Source organism: Pipistrellus kuhlii, unplaced genomic scaffold, assembly GCF_014108245.1.
Source record: "Pipistrellus kuhlii isolate mPipKuh1 unplaced genomic scaffold, mPipKuh1.p scaffold_m20_p_3, whole genome shotgun sequence".
NCBI lineage: Eukaryota > Metazoa > Chordata > Mammalia > Chiroptera > Vespertilionidae > Pipistrellus > Pipistrellus kuhlii.
In genome coordinates, this window is record NW_023425529.1 from 110,041,426 (window position 1) to 110,065,536 (window position 24,111).

The window sequence follows — 24,111 nt, forward strand, 5'->3', positions numbered from 1 at the left end:
AAGGAGCCAACTAGAAACTGAACCAAATATAAGCCCTTGAAGGGCAAATGTAAATTGGATAAGCTTCGCTATTACATGAGCAACAAGAAAAAATTCAGACGCAAGAATGAGAAGCACACTGCATCCACTCTAAGTAGCTGTTAAAGAAAAAGAATGGTATACTATGAAAATACTTAATACAGACTGTAAAGAGATTTGTTCAAAGAGGATTTCCTAGAGTAGTTGGTATTTCAGTTAATTTTTTTAAATGTGAAGAGGTTAGCTAGATAAGAAAAAGGTGTAGGGGTCCCGAATTGCAGAGGGTGCAGGCCGGGCTGAGGGAGCCCCCGGGCACTGGGCCTCCAACATATATATATATATATATATATATATATATATATATATATATATATATACATACATATTCCCTTTCCTGTGGCTGTCTTCTTTTATTGCCAAGTTCTTGGGGCTATCAGAGTCACATTTTACTTTGAACTGAGTAAGATAAAGGCAAGAAAGAAGAGGAAGAATGAGTTATCTTGTCTTTAGAAGAAGATATATACCTCTTGTCAGAAACTAGATAAGCAGGTGTAATGCCAAATAAATCGTTACTGAAATTTCAAGCATTATTTGCCATCCAAGCTAATTAGGAAGTCCAAGATAGGAAATATTTAAACAAACAAGGCCCAAACTAAAGTAAAAACTGGGAAATCTGGAAAAATCAACTCTTAATTCACTTTAAACACTTTGCAATGAAAACATAATAAAACCTTAACTTATACAGTGTTCTTTCTTTAACAATGGGCTTCCCTCGGAATTTTGATGAGTAGTCCATGATAAAATGACTGTTCCATACACACAGTCTGTTTATCCTCAAATTATAGCTGTATGACAGCATAATGTAAACACCCTTACCAAACAGTCAAATAGTAGTAACTAATATTTTCTTCATTTGACCCTCAATTTCCATAGATGTTATTATCCCCATTTCCAGAATGGGACATAAACTTTGCTGAAAATCAAAGAACAAATTACTAACATAACCTAAGACAGAACCCAAGTTGTTTGAAACACCTTCCATCAACCCAGACCTTGCCACCTTCATAGCCAACACATCACACCACCGTGAGTTTAGATATTAATACTTTGTAACAATTCCTTACAAAGGTCAAGTCTTCAAAGGCTTAAAATCACTTATTATAAGTGAAAGATCCTGCCAAAATAGGAAATTATAAAGCAGTGCAATATTCCAGGGCTCTACTTCCTGTACAGTTGGTACCTAGGGTTGAAAAGCCCAGGTCTCCACCTGTGAGAGTTCTTCAGCTGACAAGAAGCAAAAGCCCCAAGGTCAGGAACGACAATGCCCCCTAGAGGCTCTTCCACGGTTCCAGTGAGCTTCTTCAGGGCGGTCCGTACTCTCAGCTATGAGCTGCGATGCTCCAGGTGCTACTCTTCCCTGAAGAAACAGCACCAGTTCCTGATCTTCTTGCAAGTTTTCTTTAACAAAAAACATGCATTTCATGTTATATTTGATGTCAAAGGGCACTTTGATGGTAAGAACTAGTGTCTGAATGTTGCAGTTCATGCCAGTAAACGTTCGATGCAGAGTGGCTGATGCCAACACACAGCAGTTGGAACTAACCCAGTCTTCATCTGTTGCTCACACCTCAGAATCCGTGATGAGCCAAGCAGTGGGAAGCAGTGGGAAACACAGGAAGCTTTACTGTTTTGGAAGTTAGCGTTTTCAGAGGGATGTCTCATGCAGCCTTGACTTGTCATAAATCCAATTTCTTCAGCTGCTCATATGTCACAAAGAACTACAATTATTGGTTAAGGTTCTCAAAGAAAATGCCATCCGAACCCCCAAAACATAAAAACAGACCTTCAAATAGCAAACCTACAAACAAATATATCTGAAAAGACACATGCTATGAACATGGTTAAATACGAGGGCTCCACCCTAATCATTCCGAAAGACCTACACATTAGCCTTCCCAAGGTCAGCTTGGAACAGAAAGATCATAGCTGAGATACACAAATCCCTTAGCATTGGCTCCGAGAGCTTCTTCTGCCTCGCTTTGATGAGTTTACTGAGGCGGGAAGACTCAGAAAGAGAAACACAGCAAACCCTGGGAGCTCTCCCCAAGGATCTTTGCTAGGCAGGCCCCCAAAAGGGGAGAGGCACAGATAAAGAGAAACAAGAGGATGGTGCCATTCCCACCTTATAATTCTGCCCTTTCATGTCTAATGAACTGTCACTTCTTTCCTACCCCCACTTTGGCATACAGGAAATAGTATTGATAGACCAAATAATTCTAGAGCTAATAACTATTTTTCCTTAGGTACTCTCTAAAATAAATATGCTAGAACACTGCAACCAAACCACTTCCTTCCTAAAAATAAAATCAACCCGGCCTCTCTCTGAAATCTAAAATACTCTAAGCTTTTAGAATAAAGTCTAAATAAAAATTTTTATTAACGTCATTACCTTTCAATAATACCATCATTAAACCAAGATTCACAGTGCCTAGCACAGATATTTTAGACCTCATGAAAAAGAAACTGAACAGCCCAGCTGGTGTTGCTCAGTGGTTGAGAGCCAACCTATGAATCAGGAGGTCATGGTTCATTTCTTGGTCAAGGGCACATGCCTGGGTTTTGGGCTTGATTCCCAGTAGGGGTTATGCAGGAGGCAGCCAATCAATGATCCTCTCTCATCATTGTTTCTATCCCTCTTTCCCTCTCCCTTCTTCTCTCTGAGATCAATAAAAACATATTTTTAAAAGAACTAAACAGTTACATCTTGAATCAGAGGAGCATAAAAGACTAAAAACCAACTTCTAAATTATAATAACATGATAGTTTATACAAACAATATTTTTAACTATCTTTTTTCACTTCTACTACAACAGAAAAGGATACAATGATATTCCAAGGACCAAGTCTCAACCAATTTGGCCAAAACCCTTTATATAGAGCAAAAAATCCTTCTTTCTTCCATGTCTGTTGTAAGGGGGAGAAAAAGTTAATTTGCAACTTTCCAGTTATGTCAAATGAAATAACAATAGTATCCCGACTAACAGATGTATTTTCCTTAAAAATAAAACCCTGTTTGGAAGGACTAAGAAATCATTGTCCTCTGCCTCTTTTTGGATTTAAAGGCTTCTGCAGAGGTGACGACTAAGGCTCCACACCCAAAGCAGGCAAACATGAACAAGAAATGAGATTTAATAATTCCAACCAGAGTCTTTTGCCTCTTTTCCCTTTGGGCCCACAAACTCAGACATAAGGAAACAAAGCCATGATGGTAAAGACATAATTCAGAGCACCACTATTTCATGTTGTTGGATGAATTATAAATAAGTATCTTTGCTTTGGTAAAGCAATACTTAAAGGTCTAGCATCTAATATGAACAATAAAAATTTACTTAAAAAAAAAAAAAAAGGTCTAGCATCATGCTGGAAAATGAAAACCAAAAAAGTGCCCCCTAATCTTTGGCTGCTGGCAATCCATTAAGGGAGACACTGGCAAACTTTTGTACACTCGTAAGCAATAGGCCCGATTATTTAAACTAAGTATTATGGTAAGATTGATGTTGCTCCTTTGTGAGATGGCTGAATGAAGGGAACTCATTACAGTTTGACTCAACAGGAAGGATAAATTTGCTCATTTCACAATACTATCCCTTATTATTATTATTAATTATACTAATAAGACTTACCAAATTATTTCAGGCATTATGCTGTTTTATGCAGGCATTATTTTTACAATAATCCTATGATATACATGCTATTATTGTCCCATTTCACTGATGAGGAAACTGAAGTATAGAGTCTTTATCTTGACCAAAGTCACACAATTACAAGTGACAGATCCACAGGTCTATCTTACTATAAACCCCGTGTTTTAAAATTATAAGAAACTCGTGATAAGTGGATCATATGGAAGTTAATGAGCTAAAAGAGGAATTGCCAACCCTACAGAGATAAGACATTCTCACCTGTAACAAGCAATCCAGGGTACCTGTGTACCCAGAGCATCTGCCATCACGAAGGACTCTCTGATTCATCATACGTGTCCTCACAACATCCACAGGGTTGGAGGCCAGAGCCCCAGCCAGACCACAGGTGAAGCTTGAGCTAGGAAAGATACCATTAGAAAAACAAAAAGGTTACCACCACCGCATCAAAGACAGGAAGCGGCCTCCTCCCAAGCTGTGTTAAAGTAACAGTAACAATGTGAAGCGTATCAAACATAAGGACCCTATCTAGAAAGCTGTATAAACTTCTTAAACACCAGCACTGATTATACTAGCTTATAAATTCCAACTTTGGCTAAGAATATACTGGAGGTTGTGGAATGTCAAAGAATTATAGAAACATGAAGGGACATTCTCCAAGGATGATCTATTACAGTGATTTTATTTTATTTTTATTTTTTTAAATATGTTTTATTGATTTTTTACAGAGAGGAAGAGAGAGGGATAGGGAGTTAGAAACATCGATGAGAGAGAATCATGGATCAGCTGCCTCTTGCACCACCCCTACTGGGGATGTGCCCGCAACCAAGGTATATGCCCTTGCCCGGAATCGAACCCGGGACTTTTCAGTCCGCAGGCCAATGCTCTATCCACTGAGCCAAACCCGTCTCAGCTATTACAGTGATTTTTAACTTTATTCATCTCATGGCAAACATAAGCTAATTACTAAAATTCTGTGGCACATCAAAAACTTTTTTTTTTTTTTTGCTGATCTGACAAAAAATAAGTATAATTTTGATTCACTCACATTGACAGCTAATGTTGTGCTGGCTGTTGTCATTTTTTTTATTTGACAATCTAATAGGAAAGAAGTCAGTAACCCTGACCAAATAGTCATAGTTATTACATGTTTTAAAAATTCTGTGGCACACCCATTGAAAATTGCTGATCTATTGCATCTATTCACCTAAAAGTAGAAATCAGAGTAACTTTAGTCATCTCATAACCATATTTTTCTTCAAGATCAGAGAAAAATATTTCCTCAATGGCTTGTCCACTAGGGGCTCAGGTTCTACTAAACTTTCAGTCTCACAAGACCACCACAGACCACACTTAGTGTCACTTAACTCAGAGCAGCACTTCTCAACTTCAGCACTAAGATTTTGAACCAATAATTCTTTGTTTGTAGGTCTGTTCTGTTGTAAGATGTTCAGAAGCTCCTTGGCCTCTACCCAGTAGATGCCAATAGTACTCCCCAAGTCATAACTTTAGAAACAGTCTCTAGCCAAATGTCCCCAATGGGCTAAATCGCTCCTCAGTGGATTAAACTATGATATATCCAATACTAATCTGCAGCTATTAAAAATAAATGAAGTCTGTTTGTACTGCTACGGAAAGATATTTGGAATATATTATTATATTTTAAAAAGCAAATGAGAAAGCCCTGGCCAGTCGGTTGGAGCATTGTCCCACACACCAAAAGGTTGTCGGCTCAATTCCCAGGCAGGGCACACACCCAGATTTCAGGTTAGTTCCTTGGTTGGGGAGAGTACAAGAGGCAATCAATCGATTCTTTAACATCTATGTTTCTCTAAAAAATATATACATATATTATATAAACATCCTCAGGTAAGGATTAAAAAGCAAGTAAGAAACAAATATGGCATAGTAGTACTTGTACATGGAGTCTAAAAACAAAGAAACAAACAAACAAACAAAACTACTCTAATTTGCCCAGCTGGCATGGCTCAGCGGTTGAGCATTGATCTATGAACCAGGAGATCATGGTTCAATTCTGATCAAGGCACATGCCTGGTTTGCAGGTCTGGTCCCCAGTAGAGGGCGTGCAGGAGGCAGCCGATCAATGATTCTCTTTCATCATTGATGTTTCTCTCTCTCTCCCTTTCTCTCTGAAATCAATAAAAATATATTTTTTTAAAAACTACTATAACTCATAGAAACAAAGAGCACAAAATAGTTGCCAGTGGCTAGGGGATGGGGAAAATAGGGAGACAGTAAAAGGGTACAAATTTTCAGTTATAAGATAATAAGGTCTGAGGAGCTAGCATATAACATGGTGACTATAGTTGATAATACTGCATTTTATAATGGAAATCTGCTAAGAGAGTAGAACTTAAATGTTTTCACACACACACAAAAGGATAAACATGTGAGGTGTCAGGTATGTTAATTAAGTTGCAGGGGAAAATCCTTTAACAATGTATACATATTAAATCATCATGTTGTACACTTTAAATATCTTTTCAATTTTACCTGTCAATTGTATCTTAATAGGTGAAAAATAAAAATAATAAAAAGTAAAGAAAGGAATACAAAGCATGATATTTGTATAATAAAGTACATGTAATATACTTTTGTAGTCATATTTGCATATGCATAGAAAACACCTGGAAGGTACTTGTCAAACTGTTAACAATTCCTATCTATTTAAAGGGATAAGTGTTAATTTTTCCTGCTTCACTTCTGTATTGTAATTTTTCAAATATGAGGATATATTTTTATAATAGCTTTAAAATTTCTATAAATTTGTAGCAAATTTTCACCCTAAACTCATGTATACCTAAAATATTTAAATAGCCATAAACATACAGGAAGTGAGTGTACACAGTGTCTCCCATCAGGCCCGACAGAATCAGATGCTTCTTGGTGATGTCATAGACTGGTAGCTCCACACCAACAACGATAGCAGCCCTCTGAGCAGTAAGAGACACGCCCTGAGTAAAAACATTAATAATAGGGATTCAGACATTTCTCCTGGTGGGAGGGAGAAATATACAGAGTAGAAAAGACCAGAGTGTAAAAAGTCAGGGGCTCTAACGTTGAATTCTGATTTTGTCACTAACTGTATGACCTTGGACAGACCTTGGCCAGGACAGGAACCTCTCAGAACCTTCAGTTTCCTTATACATACAGAGAGGAGAGTACTGGTGACCTTAGGGTCTATTCTATTAACTGGCAAGCCATTAGAATATTTAGGAAAGCACTAGAGCCTTGGCCGGTTTGGCTCAGTGGATTGAGCATCGATCTGCAGACTGAAGGGTTGGGTCCCAGGTTCAATTCCGATCAGGGGCACATGCCCAGGTTGTAGGCTCAGTCCCCAGTGGGAGGCATGCAGGAGGCCGATCAATAGTTCTCTCTCATCATTGATGTTTCTATTTCTCTCCCTTTCCCTTGCTCTCTGAAATCAATGAAAGTATATATTTTTTTAAAAAGCACTAGTTAACAATATTCACTTAAAAGGCATGAAACCACATAAGTTAAAAAATTCAACATAACTGGGACCCAGAAACATAAGAACTTTTAAAAAAGTAAACAAAAAGGTGCTCAACCTTCACAGAATTTCTTACATATGAATTATTCAAAAGGTGCTTTTCAAATGATGACATATTTCTTATATTTCCATTTTACAGATAAAATATCTCAGGGGCAGTTCTTCCCTTACTCCACTATTCCATTTGGATTAAATAAAATGATGGACATAGGAAAAATATATTCAAAAAGGGCAAAAGTGAAGAACTAAATCAGCTGAATCAATTTAAGCTTACCTTCCATAGTCCTCTCGTTCCCTCTTGCTGGTAAATGTTAATAAAGTTGCCTATCATTCCTCCTTGAATGGTGTTGTTTTGTGCTTGCATCCGTATCTAGAAATTATTTTGAAGACTAACATGAGAAAGAAGCTAGCACATTTCTCCCCAAATACAGATCCCTGAAAAATTATTCAATCTGTTGTTTAGTAACCATTACAAGAAAAAAACTATAATTAAACTATTACTATAATGCTGGCTTAAATATCCTCAGGAAACTAAAATACATATGGATTAGTTCTTGGGCACTTTGGATTCAACAAAAAGCATCTAACAGAGTCTAGAACGTCTTGCATATAATAGCACACTAAGTTTCAAAAAGAAATTAATTTTTAAAACAGTCTTTGAAAAGGAAAGAAAATGGCATTTTTCCCTATAGGTTATAAATAGGAAAGAGAGAATATGATGGTAATTCTAAAAATTTAACATTAGTAGTAAGAGTACCCAGTTATACCTGGCAGCACTAAGCATGAACAAGCATATTTCTTTAGTCACTCCAACTCCCTGCTATTTCCAATCAGCTGAATCAAAAGATAAGCCGGCGAGTTAGCCCCATGAGAGCCACATGATGTCCACCATACATGGTTACACCTGAACTTACAAATTAACTTTACAAGGGCCATTGTACTCACATGACTAATATTCCAACATAACAGTTAGAGGTACTATATTTGCTCCCTCTCCCTCTTTGCATTTTTAAGAATTAAAAGGTATTTCTCACTAAAAAAAAAAAAAAAAAAAAAAAAAAAAAAAAAAAAAAAAAAAAAAAAAAAAAAAAAAATTTGTACCTTATTTTGGTTTAGGGAGCAAATATATTACCTCTAACTTCTTAAAAGGAACTGTTATTGCTATGCTAACATGTGAAAATAAACCAAAATACAGGAACTGCCTTTTTTTAACCCTGATATATGGTTTAGAGATTAAAGGAAGTATGGAAATTTTTCTCCAGCAATCTCGCACCAACACTGGGTAAAATTATGGTCAGAGTGCCTGCACACATTGTACCTTCACCATGCACAGAACCAGTGTCCTCAACATGCTGCTGCATAGTTTTTATGCTTGTCAGAATCTCCTATCACAGTGGTCGGCAAACTCATTAGTCAACAGAGCCAAATGTCAACAGTACAATGATTGAAATTTCTTTTGAGAGCCGAAAACAGATTTCTGCGCATGGGCCACGAAGTTTCAATCGCACTGTATGTGTGCGCCCGCACGTGGTATTTTATGGAAGAGCCACACTCAAGGAGCCAAAGAGCCACGTGTGACTCATGAGCCATAGTTTGCTGACCACTATCCTATCAGACTGAAGGCTCTCTCAGGGAAAGGGTTTTTTTGTCTTACTCATTTCTGGATTCTAAACACTAAAATTACTCCATCTGATCCACGGTAGAAGCATAGTGAATTCTGGTTAAATAATATGGGGGAAAAGGAAATGGAGGAAGAAAGAGGAGTATATAAGAGGGTTTAAAAAGTAACTCACAACTAATTTTTATTTTCTTTAATGAATTTATTCCCTTGCCTTATTCCAAATAGGATTTAAGAAGGTTGTCATAATCCCTAGGATTGTCAACAAGGTCATCTGTTGTGTCTAATTGTGGTTTAAGTAAATATTTCCATTAGTATTTCCTGAAATTGAATTAACCTAACAATACATTTAGAAATGGTTATTAATAAGCAGACTTCTGAAAATTTGAAGCCCATGTACTTTTTAATGAACCAATAAAACAAAGGAGATTCTCAATGAAAAATTCAAATGAATCCAAACCTAAATTTTTTTTCTGCTTAATCTTCAAAATACTCATCTCTAAAATGGGCTCTACTTTCATATCAATGGGAAAACTACCTAGTCTTCACAATACTTAAATACATTAGTCTTCACAATACTTAAATTATAAACAGTCATACATACACAGAGTGTATGTTATATTCACAGATTTTCATTATCTGAATCTTGTTCTCAGTAAGAAAATGTAGATTGTATCTATAGATAGAGAGAGCACTGCTTACTTTCAAAACATCAGTTGGATTGGCAATGGCTGAGGACATGACTCCAGAGAGAATTCCACAGACCACATTTATCAGAAGGGTTTCATCTGCAAACAAAGACATTACATGACTTTCATATATACAGAGCTCTTCATGTGAACACCTCACATACAGGTGTAACTCATTTACATACCATTTGTTCCTTAAGAGAATAAAGAAATTTAGACCTTACGAATCAAGTAATTTCAAAAGGATTAGGAATTTTGCTGGCTCAAGAGATTTTACTTAGCAAAGTTTCTTGCAATCTGAAAAGGAATGTGAATTATCTCCAAAAGTAAATTATCATCTACCAATTCACTTTTGTGTGTAAATGCAGATCATAATAGTAAATGAGGTATGTCTGGTAGGGAGAACAAAAGAGGAACACTCCTATGAGATAATGTGGTGACAAAGTTTTAAAGTACATCTTATACATTTATTTATTTTTCCCCCCAACCCAAATTTTATTTTTTTTAATTTTTTAAAAATTTCTTTGATTAAGGTATCACATCTTATATACCGTACTTAACGTAAAATATAATGAAGCACTTTCAAGGCATCTTAGCTCCTGTTCACTACTCTCATGTAACAGCTAGCTGGAGCTTGCTCCTTTGTAAAAACAGATAAGGTTCTATGGATTAAAGCAGTCACAGAGTCAACCAGCAATGGAGTATTAGAACTCAGTTCTTAATACTAAGAAATGTATTCATTGCTTTTATGAAATACAGATGATAATTCCTATGATTTTAGGAAATTTTGCATTGGTTAGAACTGTGGTTGGCAAACTGCGGCTCGCGAGACACATGCAGTTCTTTGGCCCCTTGAGTGTGGCTCTTCCACAAAATACCACGGCCTGGGCAAGTCTATTTTGAATAAGTGGCATTAGAAGTTTAAGTTTAAAAAATTTGGCTCTCGAAATCTCAATCGTTGTACTGTTGCTATTTGGCTCTGTTGACTAATGAGTTTGCCATCCACTGGGCTAGAACAATAACATATTCTCTAGTCTAAGCATTTTCTCCTTTTAACTGAAATTTTCTCCTAAATTCAGCTAATTACTGACTTGCTGTAAGCACAATTCATTTAGACTTCACACCCAGAGCTCTCCTCGGCAGCAAAGTCAAGTGAATCACAGAAAATCTGATATAAAATTACTTGAATAAAAAGACAACCTACCTCCTGCCTACAAGTGGAAAAGACCTGCCACTGACCTTCAGGGCGCTCCACAAACAATCGCTTCAAGCTCTGGTAGGTGCCTATTTTGATGGTGCCATAGGAAGCCTGGCGTAACATCGCAGGGGCAATCCTGTCAAACCAAGTATAAAGGGACAAAAAAATTCTAAAAATCACAATCTTCTACAAGACCCACAGGCAGAGATACCATCAATCACCCATTTGCCTTCTACAAACTACACAAAACAGATGTCTTAAAATTAAAAATCCAACAAAAACTTGTTTTTAAAATTGTTTTCTATTGATTTCAGAGAGAAAAAGAAAGAGGGAAAGATAGAAACATCAATGATGAGAGAAAATTATTGACTGGCTGCCTCCTACATGCCCCCATTCTAGAATCAAGCCCCCAACCCAGGCCTGTGCCCTGACCAGGAATCGAACCATGACCTCCTGGTTCATGAGTCAACATTCAACCACTGAGCCACACTAGCTGGGCAACATGGTTTTAAAAAGTATATACCGTGTTTCCCCGAAAATAAGACATCCTCTGAAATTAAGACCTAGTGCATGGAAAGATAAGACATCCCCTGAAAATAAGACCTAGCGCAACTTTGGGAGAAAAAATTAATATAAGACATGTCTTATTTTCGGGGAAACAGGGTAGGTATAATCCAAAAAGGTTATAAACACCTGAGCAAATTATTAGCTCACTAAGTGAAAACTCAGCCCCTCATATTTATTCTCAATGAGACTGTAAGTGAATATGTGGTTCTGTTTGCCCATTCATGTTAAAATGAAAAGAGGCCTTGCTTTCTCAGTCCAGTGCACCTAATGAAGTCTGGCCTCTGGAAGCATCTATCGTTCTTGCACTGACACTCTGGAGCTCACCTCCTGCCTCCTTGGGAGGCCTGTTTCAGCCTTTTCCTCTCCCTCCACTTCCCTCCCTGACTCCAGAACCACCTGTGCATTGATATTCCCAGCACTTTCCCAGATATTTCCACTTCCTTCTCCAACTGCAATTTGGCTTCCTTCCACCTTCTCCATCAAAACAGGTGGCCAACTGACATCTGTGTTGCTAAATTAAATAAATGATGCTTTTCAATCAGCATCTTACATAACTTCTTGCAGTATTTGCTACTCCGTCCTCTGTCTTTCCTGCAGCTGTCTCCTCCTTGAGTTGCCACATCGCCCTCTCCCATTTCTTTTCTTTCCTGTGCACTGTATACAGCATCCTACCTCTGTCCTCTGAGGTTTCCCCGAATCTGTCCTATGCTTTCATTTCCCCTTGCTCCACGCACTGCCTGGGTGAGCTCAGCTATTGCCATGCTTTAACTGACCACTCCTAAATTCATGTTTCCAACATGGATCCAAAGATACATTTACAACTTCTTCCTAATTTGTCAACCCTAACCTACCTCCATAATTTGGTAACCCACACTGCACTCATTATCTTCCCTGTCTAAACGATCACCTCTCCTCTTCTGTACCCTAGAACAATGGCCAAACCAGAAATCAAGATATTAGCTTTGACTCCTCCTCCTCCAAACCCCCTCATTATTATGTCAAACAATATGTCAATCCTATGCCCCAACTAGCTTTCTAAACTGTCTTCTTTACTCCATCCCGAAAACCACCACCCCAGGTCAGATCCTTTTTGTCTCGACTTCCTCCGTGACTGCCTGCTGCCAGTGTTACTATTCTCTAATTCTCCCTCCCCACGGCAAGCAGGCATTTCTTTTAACAATGAAACTTAATCACCGCAGTCCCTCTACTCAGACCCTTCAGTGCTCCTCTCTGCCACAAGTGTAGAAAATTCAAGTACTGCCCTAGCTGCTTTGGCTCAGTGGACAGAGTGTCAGCCTGTGGACTGAAGGTTCCCAGGTTAGATTCCAGTCAAGGGTACATGCTCGGATTGTGAGCTCTAACCCCAGCAGGAGACAGCCGATCAATCATTCTCATCATTGATGTTTCTATCTCTCCCTCTCCCTTCCTCTCTGAAATCAATAAAAATTTAAAAAAAAAAAAAAGAAAGAAAAAGAAAAAAACCTAACATGCTACTTGCTATTTATTTATTTATTTTTCCTCTCCTTTCCTACCCCACCCCCTCCTCCCCTCCCCTCCCTTTCCACTCCTCCCTTCCTCTCTCCTCCCCTCCCTTCCTTCCCCTCCTCTTCTCTTCTCTTCTCTTTTCATCTCTTCTGTGTGGGATGGTTGATCTTGAGCCTGCAGGGAGCAAGCTGGCTCCAGACTTCTTCAAGTCCACAGTTCTTTGCCTCCAATTCTTAAGTGTCCAAAGACAGGGAACCACAGACACGCCTTTGTATGAGGGTTGTTACTTGTTTTTTAAAAATAAATCTCAAACTTTTGCTTTTTCTCTATGAGGTCTTAGTCTGAAAGATTTTCATTTGAAAGGTCAACAAAAATATATACAAAGGTCACTTACCCAGAATACAAAGCTTTCAGGCCTTCTTCTCTGCCTATCCTCACTAATGCATGCAACATTCCTCGATATCGAATTTCTTTAAAGTTCGCATCATTCGTCTGGCCTTGAATCTGGAGCCGTGTCTTAGTTAAATCAATTGGAAATGTACCTTAAAAATTTAAAGAAATACTTTCACTTAATGAAAAGAAAGTACACTAAGTAAGGGATACATAGTGACATATTACTAAAGAGACATTTAGACTATAATGTAAACTAAGAAACAATCTTTTATTTTCTATTAAAAAATGGGGGAAAAATATATATTTTTAAAATATATATTTTATTGATTTTTTACAGAGAGGAAGGGAGAGATAGTTAGAAACACTGATGAGAGAGAGTCATCGATCAGCTGCCTCCTACACACCCCCTACTGGGGATGTGCCCGCAACCAAGGTACATTGCCCTTGACCGGAATCGAACCCGGGACCTTTCAGTCCATAGGCCGACGCTCTATCCACTGAGCCAAACCCGTTTTGGCCAAAAAGATTTTTTTAAAGGCATAGGTGTATTTTCCTTTTTTAACATTTTTATTTATGTTCTATCTTATTCTACATAGGATTTAAGGAAACCACATTGCTAAAAAAGTAGACAGATGGAATTATTTAGATAATCAAAAAATCCATGTTTAAATATACAACTCATTTTGGCTGTCTGGCTGGCTCAGTTGGTTGAGCACCCTTCTGTACACTAAAAAAGCTGCAGGGTTTGATTCCAAGTGAGGGCATATACCTAGGTTTCAGGTTCAATCCCCAGTTGAGATGCAACCAATTGATGTTTCTTTCTGTTTCTCTGTTTCCCTATCTCAAATTAATTTTTAAAAAATAGTGTATGTGTGTGTTTATATACACACACAATTGGATACAACCAATTGATGTTTCTTTTTGTTTCTGTTTCCCTCTCTCAAATCAATTTTAAAAAAATAGAGAGTGTGTGTGTATGTGTACACATTATTTTTTTTATATATATACACACTAATAAAAGCCTAGGTGGTCTTCGTGCCCTTGCAATGTCATTACAAATTGGCCACCACAAGATGGCTGCATGCACAGTGGAGGCGGGGCCCGGTGACCGTTCTGTGCAGTGAGGCCTGGGGGTCCCGAGGCTCTGTGCGGCAGAGGAAGCCGGTCCAGGCGTCTCTGCCACCTCGCACGGAGGAGGTGGGTCCTAGCGGAGGAGGCAGATCATGGCCAGGAAGGGCAGTTGTGGGTGATCAGGCTGGCAGGGGAGGGTAGTTGGGGGCGATTGGGCCAGCAGAGGAGTAGTTGGGTGTCAATCAGACGGACAGGGGAGTGGTTAGGGGACAATCAGGCTGGCAGGCAGAAGTGGTTAAGGGCAATCAGGCAGGCAGGCAAGCAGTTAGGAGCCAGGGGTCCCGGATTGTGAGAGAGATGTCCGACTGCCGGTGTGATCAATGTCTTTCAATCTGCTCGATGATTTACAATATAACAGTTTAAGGTGTACGATTTTATAACACATCATCTGTATATTATATTGTGTGTAAACTGGCAGTCAGATATCCCCCAAGGGGTCCCAGATTGGAGAGGGTGCAGGCTGGGGTGCCCTCAACCCTGTGCACAAATTTCATGCACCAGACCATATATATATATTTGTGTGTGTGTGTGTGTGTGTGTGTTTTCATATCCATCCTGGGGTGAGGATTAAAATAATACAAATAAGGAAAATAAAACGAAAGTTATTTTTTATATATGTGAAGGCTAAAATTGGGATTATGAAGGAAGAGATAAATTCATTTTCAAAGCAGTTCTCACTCTATGTTCTATAGTCTAAAAGTAAGTCTGTTAGAGTAAAAAGTTTAATATAGTGCCTCACAGATAGTTCACCCAAACATGTGAAACTCAAACTCAGTAAATGTGATGTGTTATGTCAACAGGAGAGCCCACCCACACGAGCAGCTCAACCCCTGGCACTGCTCCTCACTGGGCCCTCAGGGGCAGCCTTCGTCCCAGAACAGCAGTGACTGAGCCCGGAAGCAAATGAAGTGTCCAGCCCAGCACCAGGCACTCGGCAGCTGCTCAATCAACATTTGTTGATTGAATGCTTACAGCTCTTTTTAAATTTGTCCGGCAAGTCTTTCGGCTTTTAACAGAAGGCCCCCCCCAAAAAAAAATTTTTGTTGATTGAATGATTCCAGGGAATAAACAGACCCTGATGTGGACCTCTACTAATGTGAACAAGTCACAAATAGGATCTGGATCATGTGCATATTCAGAAAGTGGTGGCATAATGACAGAAAATGGAATCTAGCTCAGGAAAGCCTTGAGCTCCTCAAACTCCTTTTTTTTTTAATTATTATTGATTTCAGGGAGAAAGGGAGAAAAGGAGGAAGAGTCCAGGGAGGGAAGTAGGGAGGGAGGGGTCAATGATGAGAGAGAATCACCAATCGGCTGCCTCCTAAAGACACCACATAGGGGATCAATCCTGCAACCTGGGCATGTGGCATGACCAGGAATCCAACTGTGATCTCCTGGTTCATAGGTCGACACTCAACCACTGAGCCACACCAGCCAGGCGCTCCTCAAACTTCCTTACAGCCAAATGTGTTAAGGGTGGGGACAAAGTAAGGAAGCATACAAGGAAAATAGGAACTGATGTAATTCAAAAAATGATTCATAAAACTTCTGTTTGTTCAACAGGTTCAACTTTCTCCCCACTAAACTTTGAACTGTAAACTGGCAATAAGTTGTCAAAATGACTATTTGTCTAAAAAAGCATACCAAAAGTAGGAAAGGAAATTTTGAATTCTGAGATTAATAGTCATAATCTCACATTCTATGCTTGAACTATATTCACATCAAACACCAATTGCAACCTTCGGTTTTAAAATCACCGTCACGTACAGCGGGGGAATAGACCGACTGCAGCCCCTGGGCTCCTTACCACATTCAGCCGTGATGGAGGCCAACCCTCCGTACACAAAGGGCTTCCAATTGAGGGCCGACATGCTCACTCCTGTCCCTTCTCCTCTGACTCACAGAACAGCCTCCAGCAGGATCTTTCCTGGGAACAAATGGAAGATGTTTCAAAGTTGGAATTTCTCACATAGGCAGTTTCTTCTTTAAACTCGTGTTTGATTTGGAGAGTGCTTTCAGATGTTATCACTGAAACTCCTGCAACAATTCCCAACGAGTCTGTGATAGGAAGCATACAAGGAAATAAGGCAAAGCACCCCTATCTACAATACTAAACTCCAAATCAGCAACTACTATTCTCACTTTATCAGTTGCCTAATTCTCATTCAGGCCTTAAGTAACCTAGTATACTGATATCTTGAAATGTGTATATGTAGTCAGTGTAGTATAGTGGAGGCTATTTTCTGGGTGGTCTATTTTCTGTTCTTCAGTATTTTCTATTTGTCACTGGCTTAGTGAGAACTCCCTCAGGTGCACTGGAGGAGAAAAAAGTGCTGCAGTTCACTGTCACAAGGTAAAATGACAATTACTTAAAAATTCCAAAACATACTTCTAGTTTATACTGTCAGCTCTATTCCCTTACCCTTAGTATGTAATAGATGGGAGGCAGCTTGGTGTGAAGGCAAAAGGCAGTCTGGGGTCAGAGCCTCACCATTTCCTTTCAAGGAAAGTTCCTGTTAACCTCTGTTTTTTCTTCAGTATCATCATCATCATCACAGCAGCCTATTAGGGGTAGAGCCCATACTTTTATTCTCTAAGATAAGTAAATATCTAGCTTTCAGACCTATTGTGGGGATTAACATAAAAAAAGAAAGAAAGCAAGCACAAAAGATACTAAACAAACACTGACTTCCATCCTCCTTTCCTGTAATAGGTCCTGGTGCTCTGAGACATATATTCACATGCCTGTCACATTCATTATATGTTCTGTAGTTTTATACAATGAAGTTGGTAAATATGGCCTCATGTCTATTAACCAGAAATACTTGCCAGTTAACACACTTCTGTGTATATACTATTGAAAATCATTGTCTTAGAAATTTCCCAAGTTCACATTTCCCAGGAGAAGCCTACCATTAGTCACTATTGACAAGATTGTCAGTTCTCAACAAAGTCAAGTAGCTTCCTTAAACTAAAAGAAAACACAAGGAACCCAAAGGGGATGCTAAATAGATCTACCAATAGATATTAAGCAAATTCAGAATAGTTACATTAAGCAAATTCAGAATGGCTACAAATGAATTAGGCAGACGGCTTCCTATGCATGGAACTAGAAAAGCATCATATGCTTTATGTATTTCAGTACTAAGAACAAGCCACATCCTTGAAAGTTCATCTCCCTATTATCCTTGAAAACATTTAATAATATCTGTAATTAGCCTTAATAAATTGATAACTAATATAATGATTAACATTGTAAGTTATAAACTGTCCAATAATTCATTTACTATCCAGTAGTACCTTCCTTAACCCATTGTTGGATTTTGCTGACTCCAAGTTAAAAAACAAATGATAACAACAGGCCCTGGCCAGGTAGCTCAGTTGATTACAGGTTGTCCTGATATTCCAAAATTGTGGGTTCAATCCTCTATCAGGACACATACAAAAAACAACCAATGAATATATAAATAAGTGGAATAACCAATTGATGTTTCTCTCTCAAAAATCAATTAAAAATTATCTTGCCTAATAACAGACAAACATGTAAATTGACCGTACCTTCACTACGCCACCAGCCAATCAGGAGTAGATATGCAAATTAACCCAACAAAGAAGACAGTTCATTTGTGTACACAGACACCAAATGACGGGGGCATTCTGCCCCTCCCCCGGTCTCTCAAGGCCTCTGGGCAGCATGGGAAGGCAGGGCCAGAGCAGAAAGAAACAGCTCCAGGGCTGAGTGGAAAGGAGCAGGGCCGGAGTGGAAAGGCCAAAGGAAAGGCCATTGTAGCATGAATCTTCATGCATTGGGCTTCTAGTAACTCCATAACAATGACATATGGAAGTTCAGTATAAATTTCAGTGAAATTTTGGGATAGGAGGACCAAAAAAGAGATCAGGAAGGCAAGTCTCAGCTGACGGGGACAGAGCTGGGCTTCCCATTCCAAGACTTTTGCTTCCAAGTGCAGGATTCTTACTGCTGCCACCTTAGGCTGTATACAATCATAAAAAAGTGGTGGCATTTTAATTAAGGAGAAAATATTACTAGGCTTCAAAAGGTACTACTGATAAGATGCATCTTATAAACACAAATGCCCTTAATTTAAGAGAAATGCCTAAAAAAAATACAATAGACAGAAGGTAATCAATCTAAACAGGGATAATTTATTTTCTAACACAACAACAAAGATAGTGTTCATATGATTCTTTTTTTCAGGGTACTTTTCCTGAGGTGAAAGCCACATACTATAAAATAAACCACCTTTGCAAACACTTCAATGGAACTTATTCAAAATGTTGTGCAACCACTACCTTTATCCAGTTCCAAAAAATTTCATCACTCCACAAGATAACTATTGAGCAGTTGCTCCCCATTATCCCCTTCCCTAACCTCCATAAGATTATTTTCTTAGCGTGATACTGCATACACATCAAGGATCTGTGTGGAGCAGAGGATTCCTTGTCAGTAGTTCCTAACCTGGTTTCAATGCTTCTTAAAAATACAGACACCAGAACCCCATCAACAGAATGAGGATCTCAGAAACATCCCAAGCATCTGTATTGTTACTGAAAATCAGTGGGTTAAATTATTATGGCCAATCCAGATGCTGGAATACTTATCACTTAAATTCCTATTTTAAGTATTTAATCCTCGAAGATAACAATACAGTTTATTCTCTTTTTATATCCTATCCTATATTTTAAAAACCTAATATGCTAAGTGTCCGGATGTCCATTCAACCAATCAAAGCATAATATGCTAATGATAGAGCATATTATCATGATTGATCTTAGACTCTACAGCAGCAGTTGAATGCTATGGCCATTCAACCACTCACTATGATGTGCACTGACCACCAGGGGGCAGAGAGTCGACCGGTCAACCAGTTGCTATGACCTGCATTGACCACCAGGGGCAGATGCTCCAACAAGTAGGTTAGCTTGCTGCTGGGGTCCAGCCAATTGGGACTGAGCGAGACAGGCCAGATGCCTTGGAGCTCTACTGCGGTCCTTCCCCGGCCCTGATTGTGCACTAGTGGGGTCCCTCAGCCTGGCCTGTGCCCTCTCACAACCCAACACCCCTTGGAGGATGTCAGAGAGCCAGTTTCGGCCTGCTCCCACAGGCATAAAAGGCTAATATGCAAATCGACCAAATGGCAGAACAACCAGTCACTATGACATGCACTGACCACCAGGGGGCAGGCACTCAATGCAGGAGCTGACCCCGGTGGTCAGTACGCTCCCACATGGGGAGCACCACTTAGTCAGAAGCCAGGGTCATGACTGGCGAGAGCTGCGGCAGTGGCGGGAGCCTCTCCAGCCTCCACACAAGTGCTAAGGATGTTCGACTGAGGCTCCCGGAATGCGAAGGGTGCAGGCCAGGCTGAGGGACCCCCCGAGTGCACAAATGTTGTGCACCGAGCCTCTAGTGTGTGTGTGTGTGTGTGTGTGTGTATGTGTGTATATATATATTTTTTTTATTGATTTCAGAGAGGGAGAAGGAGGGGAAGGGGAAAAGGGGGAGAGGAGAGGGAATAGGGAGGGAGAGAAAGAAGGGGGGAGGGGGAGGGCATAATTTATTATGAGAATCATTGACAGGCCCCTAATAGGGATTGAGCCTGCAACCTGAGCATGTGCCCTTGACCAAAAACAAACACGGGACCCTTCGGTCAGCAGGCTGATGCTGAGCCAAATTGGGTATAATTAGTTCATTATTTTTATTCATCTTATTAACAATTTTTTCTACAATGAACATAGTATGTGTGACTATGCCATTTATACAGACATAAACACACACACACACACACATATATATATAAAAGATATCTTCTAAAATATCACCAAAAACGTATGGGAAATGGGATTATACTAACTTCTAACTTAACCTTTAAAAACATTTTTAAAGGTGACTTTGTCCTATGACCTCATGCCATCTACCTGATTAATTTCCTCATTTCCCGCCACTACATTTTGTTTTGCTAGTTTAGTTTTAATGAGATTTGGCTTCTGTTGGTTTTTATATTAAGTTTTAGTTAGATTACAACCCAGAGTTTCTGAGTTATTCTCATCTGTAAATACTCAATTAGAGCTCAAATTATTGTGGACCTGCCTCCCCATGTTTTTAAATCACCTGGGATGGTGCACCCACCCATTAGCTCCTATTCAGATGTATCACCACAAACGATGTCCACTCCTGCATCCCCAGCTAAAATTAAGAAAATATTTCCCGTTCAATTAGTTTTTAAAAATTAACTAGGAAGGGGGAAAACCTTTGGGGTTCTCCTTTCCTTTCTGAATGCTAAGACAGACTAGATCCATGAGCAGTTAAGACTACTGTGCTTTCCCAAGTTAATGTTTGTTAAGAAGAATGTGGCTTAAATAACAACCAGAGAACATCTGTAGTTAGTCAAACACCCAAACAAGAAAAGGTTCTAGCAAAGACCGGAATATTTAATAAACTCTACTAACCACAGCCAGCTGCAACAGGGCTTATCTTAGGCTGAAATCTCTGCTCAGTAAACAAAACCAATTCTTTGTCTTTGAGTTCTCTTTGGAGGGTTTCTTCCTCACACATATGTCTGAACTTCCTAGCATAACTGTTGGGGAAAATCACAATCCTACCCAAGTGCCATGACTGACAGGCCAACACAATCAGAGAGAATGAAGTGTCCTTGGCAATCACTAGTGTTTGGGCGCATCTCAGCCTGAGATTCAGGGAAGGGATTACAACTTGGTGAAAATTCCAGTGTCAGGTACAGATAGAGGTCACTGTCGGTCCCTTTCCCCTTTGCATTTCTCTTTAGGTCCAGCCAGTAGCCAGAGTTATCTGCCAGAGACCACTTCTCTTTACTGCCTTCTGAACACAATATTAATAACAATAGGTGCCATTGACTATTTGATATGTCAGGCATTGCTGTACGTTTCCCACTTAAAGGATTTTATGTAATTATCATAACTGGATAAAACAGATATAATTAGCCACATTTCACAATTGAAATAGTCTCACGAGAGGAAACTTTCCCTAGTCACACAACTACGAATCCTCAAACTAAGGTCTCCAAAAGAATGCATAAGCTTTCTTCTATTTACTACAAAGCCAATGCTATTTTCCAAAGGCTGTTTAAAAATATTGGCCAGTGAGAGGGTAGGGAATTCTCAATATTCAGAATAAATATAATATTTTCTTGCAGGAGAAATACAAAACTCTCTATTTAAAAAAAAAAAAAAAAGGTGTTTCCTGGCTCTAGCTGGTTTGCACAGTGGATAGAGCTTCAGCCTGTGGACTAAAGAGTCCTTGGTTCGATTCCTGCCAAGGGCACATGCCCAGATGGAGGACTCGATCCCCAATAGGGAACTTGCAGGAGGCAGCGGATCAATGATTCATTCTCTCTTATCATTGATGTTTCTATTTCTCTCTCCCTCTCCCTTCCTCTCTAAAATAAAGAATATAAAATTCTTTTAAAAAGTGTTTCCTGAGTGCAAAAGTCTATACAAATTATGAATTCCAAAGGTTTCTCCCCACACTTAAGAAATATGCTGTTACATATCCTCTGAGTTATATTTTTTTCTTACTTAGCACTTACTTTTCTCCTCACCATATTGTACAGCTGTAAAGAGAGGTAATTAAATACAGTAATTGCTACTGGGACTTCTGAAAGCTTCCCAAGTTTCTCTAACATTATTAATTATGTATAAGTTTTTTTCTATTTTAGTGTTCCCTTTTCATTCTGCAGTCCTAAATTGTAATCACAGTCTTGAAAGTTTGGTGCGTTTATAAACCTTTATTCCCCATCTTGCATGAATTTTTCCTGTTTCCCATTCTTTTTAAGGGTATAGGATGAAAAATAAGCTCATCACAGACTTATAAATGTGAGATTTGAAAGGAATGTTAGAAACTATCTCATTTGACTTCGGGTGATGGGCACACAGTGCAATATACAGATCTTGTAACATAGACACCCACACCTGCAACCTATGTGTTTCAGGTCACCCCAATAAATAAAAAGAAAACTATATCTCATTTCACATGAGTTACCTGATCCCATGGCCACAAGACTTGGCAGCCACAAAGCAAAGACCACTTTTCTTTCCACTTTTCTCACTACTTAATGAGGATGGATCTAGAACGTGCTGGCAGTCGCAATAGTTTTGCTATTATTGCGCAGGAACAACAATACTGATCATTGCAACTGCTTTACGTTAAATTACTTCCACCTAGAAAGACGCCAAAATCCAGAACTACGTTAACCTCCCAAGCAAATTAATTAGGCTGGTCCTGGCGCACATAAGCCGCCTGGCTTGTCGCGGGGCAGCGCGCCCCTCCCCGGAGCGGAGGCCGCCGGCCGCCCGGCAGCGCACCCGAACGGGGCGCGAGTGGGAGGGACGCACGGGAGGCGTCACCCTGCGGACCGCACACCTGGACCTCGGGGCCGCACTGAAGTCACCCCACCGCCCAGAGACGAGGAGGGGAGCCGGCGCTCCGCACTCCGGGGCAGCCAGAGCAGCGGGCCCGACTCCCGAACCTCGCGCCCCACCGAACCTCGCGCCCCACCGAACCGGACCTGCACGCGCACCGCATGGCACAGACAGCGCCGGCTCCTGGAACCGCAGTCCCAGTCCCAGCCCCGGCCCCGAGCCCCAGCCGTCCGGAAGGGCAGCGCCGGCAGGTGCCTGGCGCCGCGGGACAAGGGCCGGGCGGGAGGGGGGGGAGACCAAGCACGCGCTGCGGCCAGGAACTCACCGGCGGCGGAGGCCCTGAGCACCAGCCTCCCCTGGCCTCACCGGGTGGCAGGAGCCGGCGGCTGCCCGGAAGCTGGAGGGAATGCGCTGAGCACAGGGGCCGGCCCAGAAGCCCGCGCGCAGCCTCCAGGCCCCGCCCACAGCCCCCCTCTTGGTTCCCATTGGCCGCTCTGGACAGTGCCCCGCCCAGCCCCGCCCACCGGATCCAGCCCTGGCTGCAGGGCGCCGCAACGTCGGTGGTGAGAATTGCGTGCGCGGCCAGACTGGGGCGCCTCCTGCACCCTCTGATCTCCGCTAGCATGGAAAGAGGAACTTGGGGGATGTGGGGAGAGCCGGAAAAGGAGCCTTCTGGAGTGCTGATTCTTTCTGTCCGCTGAACCTCCCAATCGAAAGTAGTAAACTTGCACTTTTTCTTTTTTTTTTGCCATCTGGTTTCTCCAGATCGCATAAATCTTTCGCTTTTTTTTATTAATTAGTTTTGAAATATGGTGGAAATCATACTTGGGTAAAAACTGCTGTTTGAATTTTAATCTTGCTATCTGACTTCGACCTTCGATTACTTGCTTGAACAATAGGGTAGTTGCAGGAGATTGACTCCCACTGACTCAGTAGCTTCAGGGGTAGAAACTGTAGATAACCTTTAGTTCTGCTTTTGTATTATGGGCAAAATAGGGCCACATTCCAATGTCAAGCAGGGTGTGACTGGGAACTAACCCTGCTGGCTGTCCCCAGTCTTTAGAATTTAGTACTGAGGGGTCAATCAGGGTTAGCTGAGGCAGTGACATCACCGACCTGAGTAAAACCCCTGGACTGGGCGAAATTCGCTCTCTTCCGCCATGCTGCCGGCATGAGTGGGACAGCCCATGCTAGCATGGAGATGGCTCTTTTGTTTACTGCATCGGACTCGGCTCCCTGGTGGTCCTTGGGGATCATGACTGGAATCCCCAGCCAGGACCATGAGGGACCCCCCCATTTCGAAGAGCCTGACTGGCCGCGGTAGGTGTGTGTTTGTCTGTGTTTTTGTGTGAGCGCTCTGGAGG

The 24,111-nt window shown here is 40.5% G+C and overlaps 1 protein-coding gene and 2 non-coding genes across 5 annotated transcripts; 1 reads left to right on the top strand and 2 right to left on the bottom strand.

The window, feature by feature from the left end:
- Positions 1 to 497: 497 nt before the first annotated feature.
- SLC25A30 (solute carrier family 25 member 30) lies at positions 498 to 23,182 on the bottom strand. 3 transcript variants are annotated; one of them, XM_036456917.2, is made up of 10 exons: positions 23,073 to 23,182; positions 16,140 to 16,259; positions 13,203 to 13,350; positions 10,798 to 10,892; positions 9,572 to 9,657; positions 7,526 to 7,621; positions 6,570 to 6,694; positions 3,981 to 4,119; positions 2,902 to 2,982; positions 498 to 1,796 (listed from the first exon to the last, which is right to left on the bottom strand). In XM_036456917.2, exons 2-10 carry the CDS (start codon positions 16,201 to 16,203, stop codon positions 1,755 to 1,757), a joined length of 876 nt encoding a protein of 291 aa, XP_036312810.1. In that variant the 5' UTR covers positions 16,204 to 16,259; positions 23,073 to 23,182; the 3' UTR covers positions 498 to 1,754. The 3 variants fall into 3 exon arrangements, with proteins under 3 accessions (XP_036312810.1, XP_036312813.1, XP_036312812.1); XM_036456920.2 differs by lacking the exon at positions 16,140 to 16,259 and having other exon boundaries at positions 23,073 to 23,164; XM_036456919.2 differs by lacking the exons at positions 498 to 1,796; positions 2,902 to 2,982 and adding an exon at positions 2,675 to 2,735.
- Positions 12,958 to 13,088, bottom strand: LOC118731073. The gene has a single exon (XR_004991772.1). It is a non-coding gene; the product is annotated as a small nucleolar RNA SNORA38 (small nucleolar RNA).
- LOC118731023 lies at positions 15,295 to 15,357 on the top strand. Its single transcript, XR_004991726.1, has one exon. It is a non-coding gene; the product is annotated as a U7 small nuclear RNA (small nuclear RNA).
- Positions 23,183 to 24,111: the final 929 nt, after the last annotated feature.